This window comes from Sinocyclocheilus rhinocerous, unplaced genomic scaffold, assembly GCF_001515625.1.
Source record: "Sinocyclocheilus rhinocerous isolate Xijiao unplaced genomic scaffold, SAMN03320098_v1.1 scaffold167, whole genome shotgun sequence".
In the NCBI taxonomy this organism is placed as follows: Eukaryota; Metazoa; Chordata; class Actinopteri; order Cypriniformes; family Cyprinidae; genus Sinocyclocheilus; species Sinocyclocheilus rhinocerous.
The window spans coordinates 277562-291366 of record NW_015634008.1 but is presented as its reverse complement, the minus strand read 5'-3'; the positions used below and the strand labels follow the sequence as shown (position 1 = coordinate 291366).

Below are 13805 nucleotides of genomic sequence, written 5' to 3'. Positions count from 1 at the left end.
GAAGCGCACGTGAACTGATCATCTCCTCCACATTAATAGCAGTTTCAGCACAAAATAAACATGAATAAACATCCGAAGGGAAGTAAGAAAGAGTACAACTTTACAATCAGTATCCTGTAGGGCTGGACGATATGGCCCAAATTGATATCACGATATATTTCTTAATTTCGGTCGATACGATATAATTCCGATATCGATATGAACACTATTTATCTGAAATAGAAATCTTTTGTAACATTATAAATGCCTTTATCATCACTTTTGATCAATTTTAAGCATCCTTGCTAAATAAAAGTATTAATTTCTATCATTTCTTTCCCAAAAAAATAATAAAAATTATACTGAATGGAATAGTGTATAATGTTACAAAAGCTTTTTATTTCAGATAAATGCTGATCTTTGGATCTTTCTATTCATCAAAGAATCCTGAAAAAATTTACTCAACTGTTTTAAATATTGATAATCAGCAAATCAGCATATTAGAATGATTTCTGAAGGATCATGTGACACTGAAGACTGGAGTAATGATGCTGAAAATTTACCTATGTATGATCACAGGAATAAATTACATTTTAAAATCTATTCAAATAGAAAGCAATTTGAAATAGTAAAAATATTTTAACATTTTACTGTTTTTGCTGTACTTTGGATCAAATAAATGCAGCCTTGGTGAGCAGAAGAGAATTCTAAAAAAAAAAAAAAAAAAAAATTTATTTTTTAATGATTTAATTAATTAAATCATTAAAAATCTTACTGTTCAAAAACTTTTGACTGGTAGTGTAGGCTGATTATTCTTATAGATTGAAACAAATGTGCTTCAGCCAGAAAAAAAGGGTATGAAAAGTGCTCCGAGTCGCTGCAGAAAACAAAAAAATTGAACAACAACAAAAACTGGAAATGTTGCTGGAGACGGGCTTATTTAAAATGAAAACTCATTCTCTGGCAGCAGGAGGCGCTTTTAGAGTGATAAAACTAGTGGTTTCTCCAGTAATGGCTGTAATCAAAGCAGCTCCGCTCATGAATGCTACTTTATCAGATAAAATGAAAATGTCATTGAAACTTTTCTGAAGACAGTCGGTTCCCTTCAGAGATACATTCATATAAAACACCCGCGCCGTGTTATGATTTTGAAACGTGCAGTGCTCATGTTTATTCAACGAAGTCAAATGGCACAAATAAATCAATGTATGGGAAACACTGGTAATGTATATCGAAATATCGGAAATGTGTTTAAAAATCATATCACCGTTATTGAAAAAAATGATATTGCGATACATATTGATATTGAATTATTGTCCAGCCCTAGTGTGTCAGCATATGGTGGACCTTGGAGAGTGAATATTAAGATTCTCTCTGTGATCTTTTAAAGTGCTGCAAGGACTCGTCTCCTCATGTACTCTCTCTCTCTCTCTCTCTCGTCAAATCATCAATATTCTTGCATCTGCACAATGTGCTAGAGTGCAGGTTGTTCTGAGCCAGATGGATTAATGTGCCACTGACCTCCTGCACAACAGATTAATGGGCCACTTTTTATTTTCAATGCGTCAGAAATGGGTACAGAAGCCTGACAGAAACGAAAGATGTAAAAAAAAAAAAAGTAAATTTAGTAAAATACCTTTTTTTTTCTTCTCCTGTTTAAGTAAGGCTTCCCTCAAGTAGTCCAGTTTAAATTCACGGCGTGTTTTTGAGGTCTGCTACTTGTAGCCCAATGATTGTCAAGCAGACAGAGGATGTAGATATGTGTCTGACTGATGTTGAGCAACAGGGCATGACCGTCGTTGTCCTGTTCTTATGCAACAGAAGTCCAGAACTGTGTCAGGCTCTTATTTATTAGATAACTCAACCCCATCTTGTGTTACGAGGGGGAATGGGAGGCATTCAGGACTCTTGTGAACCTTTGAAGGACATGAATGAAGTGCTGCTGTTTCGTAATCCTGCATTAACTGTTTATGTAATATACTCAAGACCCTATCTTGGAACGAGCTGAACTACCGTCATAGCTGACCAATCAAGAGGAAAGGGCTTTTTTCCGCCATTATACGCCTGGAAATCCATTAGATGTTTGCAGGGCAAATACTCTGTGCATTCCCTCAGCTTTCTTATCAGTGTGGGACACATTTTGTTGTCAGTCTTTTCAAATGAATGATTACCTTAAAAGCATGGTTGTAAATCCACGTCTTCTGTCTCCCTGTCTCTCTTCAGCTCTATCGTAAGGCCGTGCAACAGATGACACAAACACTGATCCGTAAGCTCACCACACTGAGTCAGTACGAGGAGGCTCTGGCCAAGATTAACTCCTCTGTGACCGACAGACTAACAGTGCTGAAGACCAAACCTCAGTCCATCCAGAGAGACATTCTGACCATCTGCAGCGACCCCTTCGTCCTGGCACAGCAACTCACACACATTGAACTGGTGAGTGGAACGTCCTCGGTTTACATGACCGTACATTCCTCAGCTCACTGTGGGTTTGGATTGATTTGTTTACTAAATCAATAATCTGTGCAGTTGTTTTCAAGGTGACAATTTGGACTCACTGCAAAGGTTAAGTTGATATCATCATCTTTATTTTTCAGGAAAGACTGAGCTACATCGGACCAGAGGAGTTTGTTCAGGCGTTTGTTCAGAAAGACCTTCTTGATAACGACAAGGTAACAGTCCCTTCCTGTTTATGGTCAGCAAGGTCAACTGAAAATATACATAATTCAAATATTATGTCTTGCTCTCACTACAACAAATATCCGACTCTGACAAATCAATACTCACAATGTTTACGTTAACACTTGGGTTCAATGCGGTGTCACCTATTTCACACAGCATTCACAGCACATTCCTCGTCTAATCTATATCATCGTCCAAGCTTCCCTCGTCACGTTCCACACAGTGTCCTATTGTGGCCAAAGCCTAGCAACTGGTTTCTCACAATAACCTGCCAAAAGTTTGCTCAACCCTGCCTTGTAATGCCTGTTGCTGTCTGGCTGCTAGGCAACAGCCCGTGTGCGATTTTCTCTTTTGTTCTGGTCGCCGTCTCTCCAGAGGGTCCTTGTGCATCACCATGGCTCTCTGATGTTGTCCGTCAAAGGTAGAGTAGGGTGGATTGGGCATTGTGTGATGGACGGCACAGTCAGACCGTAGGAATGTGAGGAATGAAGGGTTAGAGTGACCCAAGCTTTCAGACAGAGTGTTTGTACACATTCCCTAAACAGATAATAGCACAGGGCCCAGTGAGCTCTCTGATTGAATGTGCATTGTTGGAGATCATCAGTCATCTCAGAGGCCTTTGTTCTTGGGATGGGAATGTAGGAATTACAGATCCCAGCATGCAAAGTTCTGTGAGATCACTTAAAGAGCAATATTTCACAGATGATGAACTGTTTAAATTCATGCCAAACGTTTTAGAGCTCAGAATTTAGGATGAAAAATAGATGCACCAGCACTGAAATTCTGGCTGATACAGGTAAATTAAAATAGCAGATATTATAAATCTATGCTAGTTTGTTACGATAAATAAAAAATGCTGATATTGGCAGATAACCAATATGGTGCTGCTTAAAATGTGCATCCCTAATAAAGACAATTTGACAAGTAAACTGGAAAACGTTATGGCACAATGTCCTAAATGAAGCTCTTGACCAAACTCAAGCCTCATTGTAATTAGAATGATGATATTGACCTTTTGAAATTTGGATTCTTGCAGAGATGCTTTAGTGATCATAAAAAAGCAAGTAACCTGGAGGCTTATGTCGAGTGGTTCAACAGGCTCAGCTACCTGGTGGCGACAGAGATCTGCATGGTAATAATCTGCTTTTATTGCTTTGTCTCATCCAGCAACTTGCATTTCTGCAGGTTGTGTTGCACAATTAGTGATTCTAATGTGATTTTAAATATAAGGCTTGTAGAAAATATACACTACCTTTTCAAAAGAGTCAGTAAGTTCATGAGGTCCTGCTGTTCTTTCTATTCATCAAAGAACCCTGAAAAAACTGTACCACAGTTTCCACGAGAATATAAAGCAGCACAACTGTTTTCAGCATAGATAATAAGAAATGTGTCTTGAAGAGCAAATGGGCATATTAAATGGATCATGTGACACTGAAGAAAATTCAGCTTTGTCATGACAGTAATAAATTATATTTTAAAAATATTTTAAAAATGTCACAATTGTACTCTTTTTATTCTATTTTTGATCCAATAATTGCAGTCTTTTTTGGTGAGCATCAGAGACTTTCAAAAACATGTTAAAAAATCTTACCGACCCCAATTTTTGAATGGTTGTGTAGATAACATTAGATTTGATATCATGAAAGTTTCTAAACTATTAAGTATTTAATGAGCTTTTAAATCAGAAGTTATGAATATTACTTTTTTTGGTGTTCATAAATATTGCTTGGTTTTCTCATGCAGCCTGTAAAGAAGAAACATCGGGCTCGAGTCATTGAGTTCTTCATCGACGTGGCACGAGAATGCTTCAACATTGGCAACTTCAACTCGCTCATGGCCATCATTAGTGAGTGTTTTGCCATCCCTTGCTACACGTTGCTCCAGTTCTTACAGCTACAGAAAGCTCTTTTGCTCCGCACAAATCAGTTTGGATAATACAGTTAGCTGTTTTGGCAGGATTTGGTTTGCTTTTCTAATCTCTGCTCTTGTACGCTTAACACACACAACAATGTCAGACCTCTTACAGACTCTTCAAAACAATTTATCACTTTATTTGTGTGTTTGTGGAGCTCTGCGGAGAGTCTTCTTTAGCTATACGTCAAGGTTTAGATAATGCATTTTTGCCTTAATTTTGGTTAATCTTGTTACTTTCCATTGTTCAATAATCTACAGATAATCTTTAGCTAAAATATATTCCAAACAATTTTGTTGTTTGTATTAGCCTTCTGATAATATATAGTACACTTTACCAGCGATAATATAATGAAATAATGATTAGCTACATTAATCATTCACTCAGTTCTCTGAGCACCCGCCCAGGCCTGTGCCTGAGGCATTATGGGTAGGGGAACAGGAGTGGAGAGAGCCAGGAGAAAGAGGCAGCTGTTCAGCCTGTGTGAGCGAGAGCTGGAACGAGGGAGCGGAATCCCTCAGGCAGATGGTCGGTGCTGACCAATCCAATAGACTGAGTGAGGGACAGACTCATTGAGAGGGGGATTGTGGGAGGGAGGGAGTGGAACCAGCTGTCCTTTCCCTGGTCATTCCCTGGAGACGAGCCCACGGGCCGGGGCTCTTACACAAGCCTCTCTCCCTGGAGATGGAAGGCCGATATTAAAGTCACTGAAAGAGAACAAACAAGTCATGGGAAAGGTTGATCACTCCTGCTTGTGTGTTTTGGAGGCAGCGTACATTGTGTGACGTGAATGGAGCATCAGCGTATGGCGAGATCATTCGCTCTAGTATTATGTTAGAGTGCCGAAGGAGCTCTGGGCCTGACACCTGTTAGTATAGACAGATTGTTAATGGTACTAAAGCCTCAGATGGCTCTTTTGTAGATGAATAGATAGTTGCTGCTATTGTTCGGGCTTAAAACTGGGGAAGAAAAATCTGAAATGACTGAATTTTAGATACAGATCACAACATATTCAGTTGAATGTGCATGTATGAACTACAGATATCAATGTTTCCCCTGTTCCATCAATTAATTCCTTTGTCTCCGTAAAGATATTTTACTTCTGTAATTTAACACATGCTGCCATTAAATTGTTTGGGTCAGTACATTTTTTCTGTTCAGCAAGGACACATTAACTTGATCAAAAGTCAAAGACATTTAAAGATTTCTATTTCAAATAAATGCTGTTCTTTTCATCTGTTCATCAAAGAATCCTAAAAAAATCTATCATGGTTTCCACGAAAAATATTAAGAAGCAAAACTGTTTTCATCATCGATAATAATAAGTAATGTTTTTGAGCACAATAATATTACTAATACATTTTAAAATATATTCAAATAGAAAACTGTTATTTTAAATACTTTAAATAAATGCAGCCTTTGTGAGCATGAGAGACCTACAAAAGCTTACCGACCCCAAATTGTGTATTTGTGTAAAAAAAAAAAAACTTCTGGAATTGTTTGTCACAAGAGATGTGTTTTATATATACTAAAATGGAGCCAGACTGAGTGCCTAAACCATGTCGAAGAATGTGTTCGGAAAGTAGTTAAGGTGAATTTTGATTTTGCATTTATTTTAAAGCTTTAGAAACAAGTAGATTAACATCTAATTAAGACCTAGTAAGAAATGATGCTGTCATCAGTACAGAAGAATCTTGATTGGTTGACCCACCCCTAGTGATTTCCAGTCAACACTCTGACCTCATCTGGTCATTAGTGCTGACTGCACAAGCCCACCGTGACCCTCGGCACTATAAGCCTCACCTATTGTCGGAGGGAAATGGTGCTCCTGCTAATGTCATTGTTCATGTGGGCTCATGGGCTTACACTGCTCTATTTGCCATAGAGAAAATGCACCTCTGACAGGAAACAGTGTGTTGCAGTGTGCTGACCTGTGTCTCTTTCTATGTGTGTCTTTCAGCTGGGATGAATATGAGCCCAGTGTCACGGCTCAAGAAGACCTGGGGCAAAGTCAAAACCGCCAAATTTGATATACTGGAGGTATGTATTTCATCATGTTGGGATTGATATTGTCTTTTTACAGCAGAGGGGTGGGTGTGACTCACTGAAGTGAGGGGAACATGTAGGGGACAACGTGAGTGGGAAGAAATCATGGTGAATGCAGTGCTGACATGGCACTAATCATATTAAGTGTCCGACCCTGGCTCTTGTCCCCCGTGACTCATGCATGCATGATGCTCAAACCCCTGACAATATGGACGCCATATCTTCCCAATTTTAGTCTCAAGTGGGTGAGAATTGTTGCTTTTGTGTCATTATTTTTCTGAAGCACAACATGCAATTCTCCCTTTGAGTGGGTGTGCAAATGTTTACAAAGCTTTTTAAGCCAAATTTGAAAGGGGCTGAGATCTTTAAGGCTTTAATTTTGAATCTGCATACTGTGTTTACTGTCTAAAGAGGGTTTTGTGTCTTGCTTTATCTTTAGACAGAAAAAGGCCTTGAACTTGATATATGACTTATGTACACGACACACACACCTACACACGGTTCAGTCTCGCCTTGTGTCTTGCAGCATTTTGATGTGTAAATAGGCACTGTATGTCTCGTCTTCAGTGAGATTCAGCCTCTGTATCAACACACGCATCACTCTTTCTTTTCTCTCACTCTGCCTTCCTCTTGTTTTGTTCAGAGACAGTGGAGGATTGTTGGATAAAAGGATGACATGCCTTCCCTGTAGAATCAAAATCTTTAATGCTAAAGCTGCAGATATTCACCTATAGGTCCCTAATAAAGTTTATAACTTGTTCACCTAAAATGGTTTTCACATTTTTTTTTTCTATTTTTGATCTGATAAATGCAGCCTTGGTGAGCATTAAGCCCCGTTCACACCAAGAACGATAACTATAAAGATAACGATATTAGCGTCCACACCAGCGAATGATATCGTCTGTTTATTCTAAGCGTACATGCGTCTGCCGCTTTAAATTCTCGAGCTCGTTACAGCAGGATGGATTCTGATTGGCTGTCAATTTTTTTTTTTATCGTTCCATCAGCTGGAGAAAAATTGTTTTGAAAGTGATTCCAACGATATCGTTTCTCTTTGTCTGTATCGTTATAGTTGTGGTGTGGACTCTGCTATTCTTTAATATTGAGAACGATTTTTAGAACTATATCTTTATCGTTATCTTTATAGTTATCGTTCTTGGTGTGAACGGGGCTTAAGAGACTTATTTAAAAAAAAATTTAAAAATCGTACTGACCACAAACCTTTGAACCATAATCTAAGAAAACTGCTGCTTTAAAGCTGGTTTAAGATAACTGAACTTTTGTGAGCGTCTCACCTGCCGGCAAAAAGGTTAATGAAGACTGAAAGTGCATGACTTTGATCATCTTACTTGGTTCCCATGAAAGAAAGTAATTAGAGTGTCTCAGGTTGGTTAAAGTTCTAACTGAGACTTAACCATGTTGAATGGGTTTAGAGCTCATTAGTAACTTCAGTTTGTACATTTTTCAGGCCAAGTCCCGAGGTTGGTGCATAAACCTGTTTTTGTCTTTATTCTCAGCACCAGATGGATCCCTCTAGCAATTTCTACAACTACAGAACAGCGCTGCGTGGAGCCACTCAGAGATCCATCACTGCTCATAGTAGCAGAGAGAAGGTAATGCGCTTCGTTTCTCCTTCCTGAAGTTTTCTCACGTAAATTGTAGGAACGTTTGTTTCATAACACTGTTTGGATTCAGGCGGCACGTACTTACAAAAATGGTGTTTGAAATGTGTGATATGTTTTATTGATATTAGCAACAAACGTAATGAGGACAATGATACAATGAGACACATTACGTAAAAGATGCCAGTGATTGGCTTGAAAGTGCAGATCCCAATCCAGAAGCATTGTATTTACACTAAATTGAGGTAGCGTCTGGCCTCTTTGGCCGAGAGTTATGTAATAACAAGGGTAGAGGACAGTGGGCCGTTTGAGGATGATTTGCTGAAGGCAAGGCATCAGATGGGACATTCTGTTTCCTCTTCAAAATGTGCTCCATTCTTGTCATAAAAACATTGGCAGTCGGCCAGTTAACGAAATGTTCTGATACTCTTAAGTGTTTTCTGTGAGCAAACTCAATAAAATCCATCCGGTATTTGAGTCTGCCAAAAGGAAGCTCAATATTGTCTTCAGTCTCTTGATTAAAGACATTTACTTCCTCAATGAAGGATGTGCCAACAGGCTCCTGAACGGACATGTCAATTTTGAGGTAATTCCTGGTTCTTGGCTTGGCAGTACATGCAAGCTAACATGATGCATAGAAACAACTGCCGTCACAGCTACTGAATAACAATGGATGGTTGAGAAAGCACCCGTCACATAGCAACAGAAGCATCCAGATTTAGTTCATTGATGTATACATCTGTTGAAATGAAGTTTCAAGGGCATCAATTCAGCGTGACAGTAGTTAGAAATGAAACGCAGGCGATGATTTCTAACAGAATGAATCTTGACTGTGCTGCAGAAATTCTGGGAGCTGGCCAAACAAGTGATGGAGTTCATGACATGGAAGAAGGTGGAGTGTCCTTTTGATAGAGACCGCAAGATTCTGCAGTATCTCCTGACCGCACCGGTCTTCAGTGAAGATGGTACAGATGTTTTGTGATGTTTTTTAATGCTAGCTTACGATTAATTGCAGTCAAGGTTAAGAACAGTTTTTGCAGTGGCGATCATCAATTATAAACCTCAGAATTCCAAACATTGAGGGCAGACAGTGGTTTTGCTGATTAAACATCATTTCTGCGTGCTATCTTACTTGTTTACTGTCAACTCGTGTCATCAACCTGTTCTAATGACACAAGATACCAGCCACAAAGACAGTTGCGTTGTCATGATTGCCTCAGGCGTAAAATGCCGTCATGCTAAATGACCAAGTGACACAAGTTCAGATCATTCCTCAAGAATGAAAACGGGTGGCTTTGTTTTCTGTTGCTGACACACTCGTCTCATCTCAATGATCTCTCAACAGCTTTGTATCTGGCATCATATGAGAGTGAAGGACCAGAGAACAACATGGAGAAAGACAGATGGAAATCTCTCAGGTGTGTATGATAGGATTCTTCAGGGCTGTTGATTGACAGCTGTCTTCTGCGTTCAGATGCTGAGATTGTTCTTGACCTGTCTGAAGAGCAACTTTTGCCGGTTTGCCAAACGAATAGCTAATGAAAAGATTTAATTTACAAGGGTTCCCACTGTCAGAGAAATATCAGGGGATTTAAATGGTGTTGTCCAGGCCAAGAAAAATAATCATTCATAAGATCTTAAAAAGCCATTCTATAATGAATGTATTTTCTTCTAGTAATGCTATTCTCCTAATTGTTAAATATTACTTGTTAAGAGTACAATATGCTCGCAAGCCATAGTAATATATGATCTATAAGCAACTTATTTGTATTACAATTTTTAAAAATTCTTATTCGCTAATAACAAACGTTCATGCTAATTCAATAGTCAAAAACTGTACAAACATTGAATTAAGCATGTTATTTGTATTACATTTTTTATATTTTTTTTTACACATAGTTTGCCTTTGTCTCACTAGGAACACTACATGCAATCCAAATTATATTGTGTAGCCTTCATGTTTTACAGTATCTATTACACTTTTTATAAAGGAGTACATTGTCTGTTTTTGATCTCACATTTGTTTCAATCAATTGTTTAAAATATAAACAACCGACAAAACATCTTCCATTCATGCTTGCCAAAGATCACGCAGTGAAAGATACACACACATATGTGCTTGGAAAGGGTGAGACCTCTTGGCTCTTGCTTAGTTACGTTTTCTGATGGCTTTACAGCTCAAGAGGGATAGATAGAGAGAGAGATTGCAGAGGCAAACGGTGGACTGTGGTTTTGTTTAGTTTTTTTGCTCCACTGCGACAGGATCTGTCACAGCACCAGATTCTGTCTGTATCAGCAGTTCGTGCTCCAGCCCTCTCAGAGCTTGTATGACTCTGAGTGTCTCCACGTGAAGATAGTAGCCCTCCAGGAAACAGGGCAGAGCTTCCAGGAAAAGACAAGCCAGCTGAAGAATAATATCCGTTATTGCTAGTCTGAAACCAGTTTATACTTGATTTATCAGGTCTAGGCCACTGGACTTGGATCATCACACAGGGCAGTAGTTACGTTTTCTGATGGCTTTACAGCTCAAGAGGGATAGATAGAGAGAGAGATTGCAGAGGCAAACGGTGGACTGTGGTTTTGTTTAGTTTTTTTGCTCCACTGCGACAGGATCTGTCACAGCACCAGATTCTGTCTGTATCAGCAGTTCGTGCTCCAGCCCTCTCAGAGCTTGTATGACTCTGAGTGTCTCCACGTGAAGATAGTAGCCCTCCAGGAAACAGGGCAGAGCTTCCAGGAAAAGACAAGCCAGCTGAAAAATAATATCCGTTATTGCTAGTCTGAAACCAGTTTATACTTGATTTATCAGGTCTAGGGCACTGGACTTGGATCATCACACAGGGCAGACACTATACAACGTGTCCAGATGTTTTTTTTTTTCGACCTCATAATGCGATTTTAAGTACAGAACATCAAATGCTCTGTATATTTGCTCCTCCATTTATGAGGTAGATCATTTTGAATCATTTTATCTGACTGTTCTAGTTATTAAACGATTCTTTTGCTTCATTTCTGCAGGTCATCTTTGCTGAACAGGACATAATCCCGTGAGGAGCTCAAAACCAAGTGAACCCTGACAAGCAGGCTGTGTCCCCCTTTTGCCCCCTCCAAAAGTGAGAAGTATCCCTGTTTTTCAAGGGAGATGACAATCCATATTTTGATGAACTGTGCATTTTTATGTTGGAAAGAGCAGCATCTTTTTACAAGGCCCTTCTCTTTCTGTCTTTCATACTGGATATTTCAGGCTTTTCATCTCTTTGGGCAGACTTTTGTACTCCTTTTCCCCCTCTTTAAAACATGATTTGAGCAGGAAACATGTGTTGGTTGTGTCCCTTGACTACAAACCAGTCTGTGCTGTCGTTCTTCTCTGTTGACTTCAAGAGTTTGCTGCTGGTTGGCAAACTCAATTGGAACAGGTTGGGGAAAAGGAAAAAAACAAAACAAAAAGATTATAAACCAGCATTATGTGTACTGGGTTCCAGTACTATGTATCTTTATTGTACATGAAGCATTAATTTAAGTATAGATTTATGTTGTCACTATTTTTTGATACTGTGTTTGTCAGTTTTTTTATCCATATGAGATGTGAGTAATGCATTGCTTTAACCTCTGTGAGTGACCACTGATGTGTGCGTGATAAACCCGCTGAGGGTTGTAGAATGCACTGGATGCTACTATGAATAAAGATGTCAATTCCTTTCTTGTAAGCTCTTTTGTGGTAACTCTGCAGCATTAAGCTCCCCCATCCCGTTTTCTTGTTGTCAAGGCTTTGCTGTAAAGACGTATGTTGACCGTTGATGGAAAGACGGTGTTCGTTTGTCAGTGTTACAGTTGTAATGCTGTTTCTTACACAATGAAGGTGAGATATATAGCAGGACAGCTCCCTGTGTGTCAGACAATTCTCCCAAGTGCTGTTATGTACACTCTTGGCCACAGCCAGTGGTGAATGGTGTTATGTCGCCCTCTGGTGGTGAAGGGGAACAATACATCATACGGACTAGGCTAGGGGACAGTGTTGTACTAATCAGGGAGGAGTTGATTACATGAAGACTTGTCATACCTGTGGTAGTTGAGATTTGAGTCCATTTGTAGGATCTATTAGATTTTATTACTGTTATTATATTAATATTTTCTATTTTCTTTTGATTTTATTTATTGGCCTCAAAAATATCTGTAGTTGTCCTGTTTTTGTCTGCATTGTTTTCAAATATTTTAAAGATATTTACAGGCTTTATTATATTGTTATTTTGTACTAGGTACATGTTTTATAGTAATCAGATCTAATATGCTAATATAGATCTAATATTTTATAATGTTTATAAAAGTTTGTATGTGGAAAAACTAATATTTGAAGGTACTAGTGCATAATATGAAGTTAATGTATGTCAGTCTACCCTTTTTTTCCTTATTGAAAACTTTCCACAAATGCATACATTCTTTTTTTCTATGTAAATATCATGTATTTTTCTCCACTCTATATTGGTATGTATTTTGATTGTTCGGGCAGATTATAGAACCTCGTGAGTAGCAGTATGGAGTGAACAAGAAAAAAAGAGGAATTAAAGAATGCCTATGAAATGAAGCTTTTTGAGTTGTGTTTGTGTCTGTGTGTGTCATAACTCTTGTTAGGAAACAGTCATTTTGAATATGCTGAATTTTCATATTAAAAAGATTTGCTAAGTGAATAATATTCTGAGGGTATTAGTTTTAGGTGTAGTATATGTACTGAAGGATTTTTTTTTTCTTTACCTCTTAGTGATACCATTCAATAGTTTGGGGTCGGTGATATTTTTTTAAATGTTTTTGAAAGAAGTCTGTAATGTTTACCAAGGCTGCATTTATTTGATCAAAAATAAAACTAATATTTTGTTTTAATAATAATAATAATGTAATAATATTGTTTAATAATAACTAACAAAGTAATAATTTTATTACAACTTAAAACAACTATTTTCTATTGTAATATATTTATATATTAATATATTTTAAAATGTAATCAATTTATTCCTGTGATGACAAAGCTGAATTTTCTGGTTTTGTGCTCATGGAACTTTATTATTATTATTATCAATGCTGAAAACGGTGCTGCTTAATTTTGTGTAAACTTTTACACTTTTTCTTTTTCAAGATTCTTTGATGAATATAAAGTTATTTATTTGGAATAAAAAAATGCAACAATGTAAAAGTCTTTATTGTCACCCCTGATCAATTTAACTTTCAATCCTCTGTTATAAGCAATGAATATATATAAACTATCAGTGAAAGGTAGGGTCTGATGAGGAAGATCATAAATCTTCATGATAGGCTTTGCGTTGTACTGTATAGTCTGTGAAGTTCAGCTCTTCAAACAGTCCTCCAAAGATCCTGACTGACCTGGGTGGTGTTACTGTCGAGTTCAATTGTTTGCTTATGTGGAGCTGGAAATGTTAATTTATCCAGCCTGAGATTCAAGCAGTCCATGTAGGATCATCAGGCTGGAATAAAAGGTAGAGCTGTGAGTTTTCTTCATATAGCAGAAGGATGATAGCACCAAGTGATGTGTATACTGAGAAGAGGAGGGCACT

The 13805-nt window shown here is 38.1% G+C and overlaps 1 protein-coding gene across 1 annotated transcript in view; it reads left to right on the top strand.

Annotated features, from left to right (window-relative positions):
• rasgef1ba (RasGEF domain family, member 1Ba) overlaps positions 1-12819 on the top strand; it is a 65731-nt gene extending 52912 nt beyond the window's left edge. The window contains exons 7-16 of the mRNA XM_016558682.1: positions 2203-2415; positions 2577-2651; positions 3698-3793; positions 4405-4507; positions 6534-6613; positions 8137-8232; positions 8735-8827; positions 9083-9206; positions 9587-9659; positions 11260-12819. Of these exons, the coding sequence (XP_016414168.1) occupies positions 2203-2415; positions 2577-2651; positions 3698-3793; positions 4405-4507; positions 6534-6613; positions 8137-8232; positions 8735-8827; positions 9083-9206; positions 9587-9659; positions 11260-11284 (978 nt within the window). The 3' untranslated portion in view covers positions 11285-12819. The remainder of the gene's footprint in view (positions 1-2202; positions 2416-2576; positions 2652-3697; positions 3794-4404; positions 4508-6533; positions 6614-8136; positions 8233-8734; positions 8828-9082; positions 9207-9586; positions 9660-11259) is intronic.
• The last annotated feature ends 986 nt before the right edge of the window (positions 12820-13805 follow it).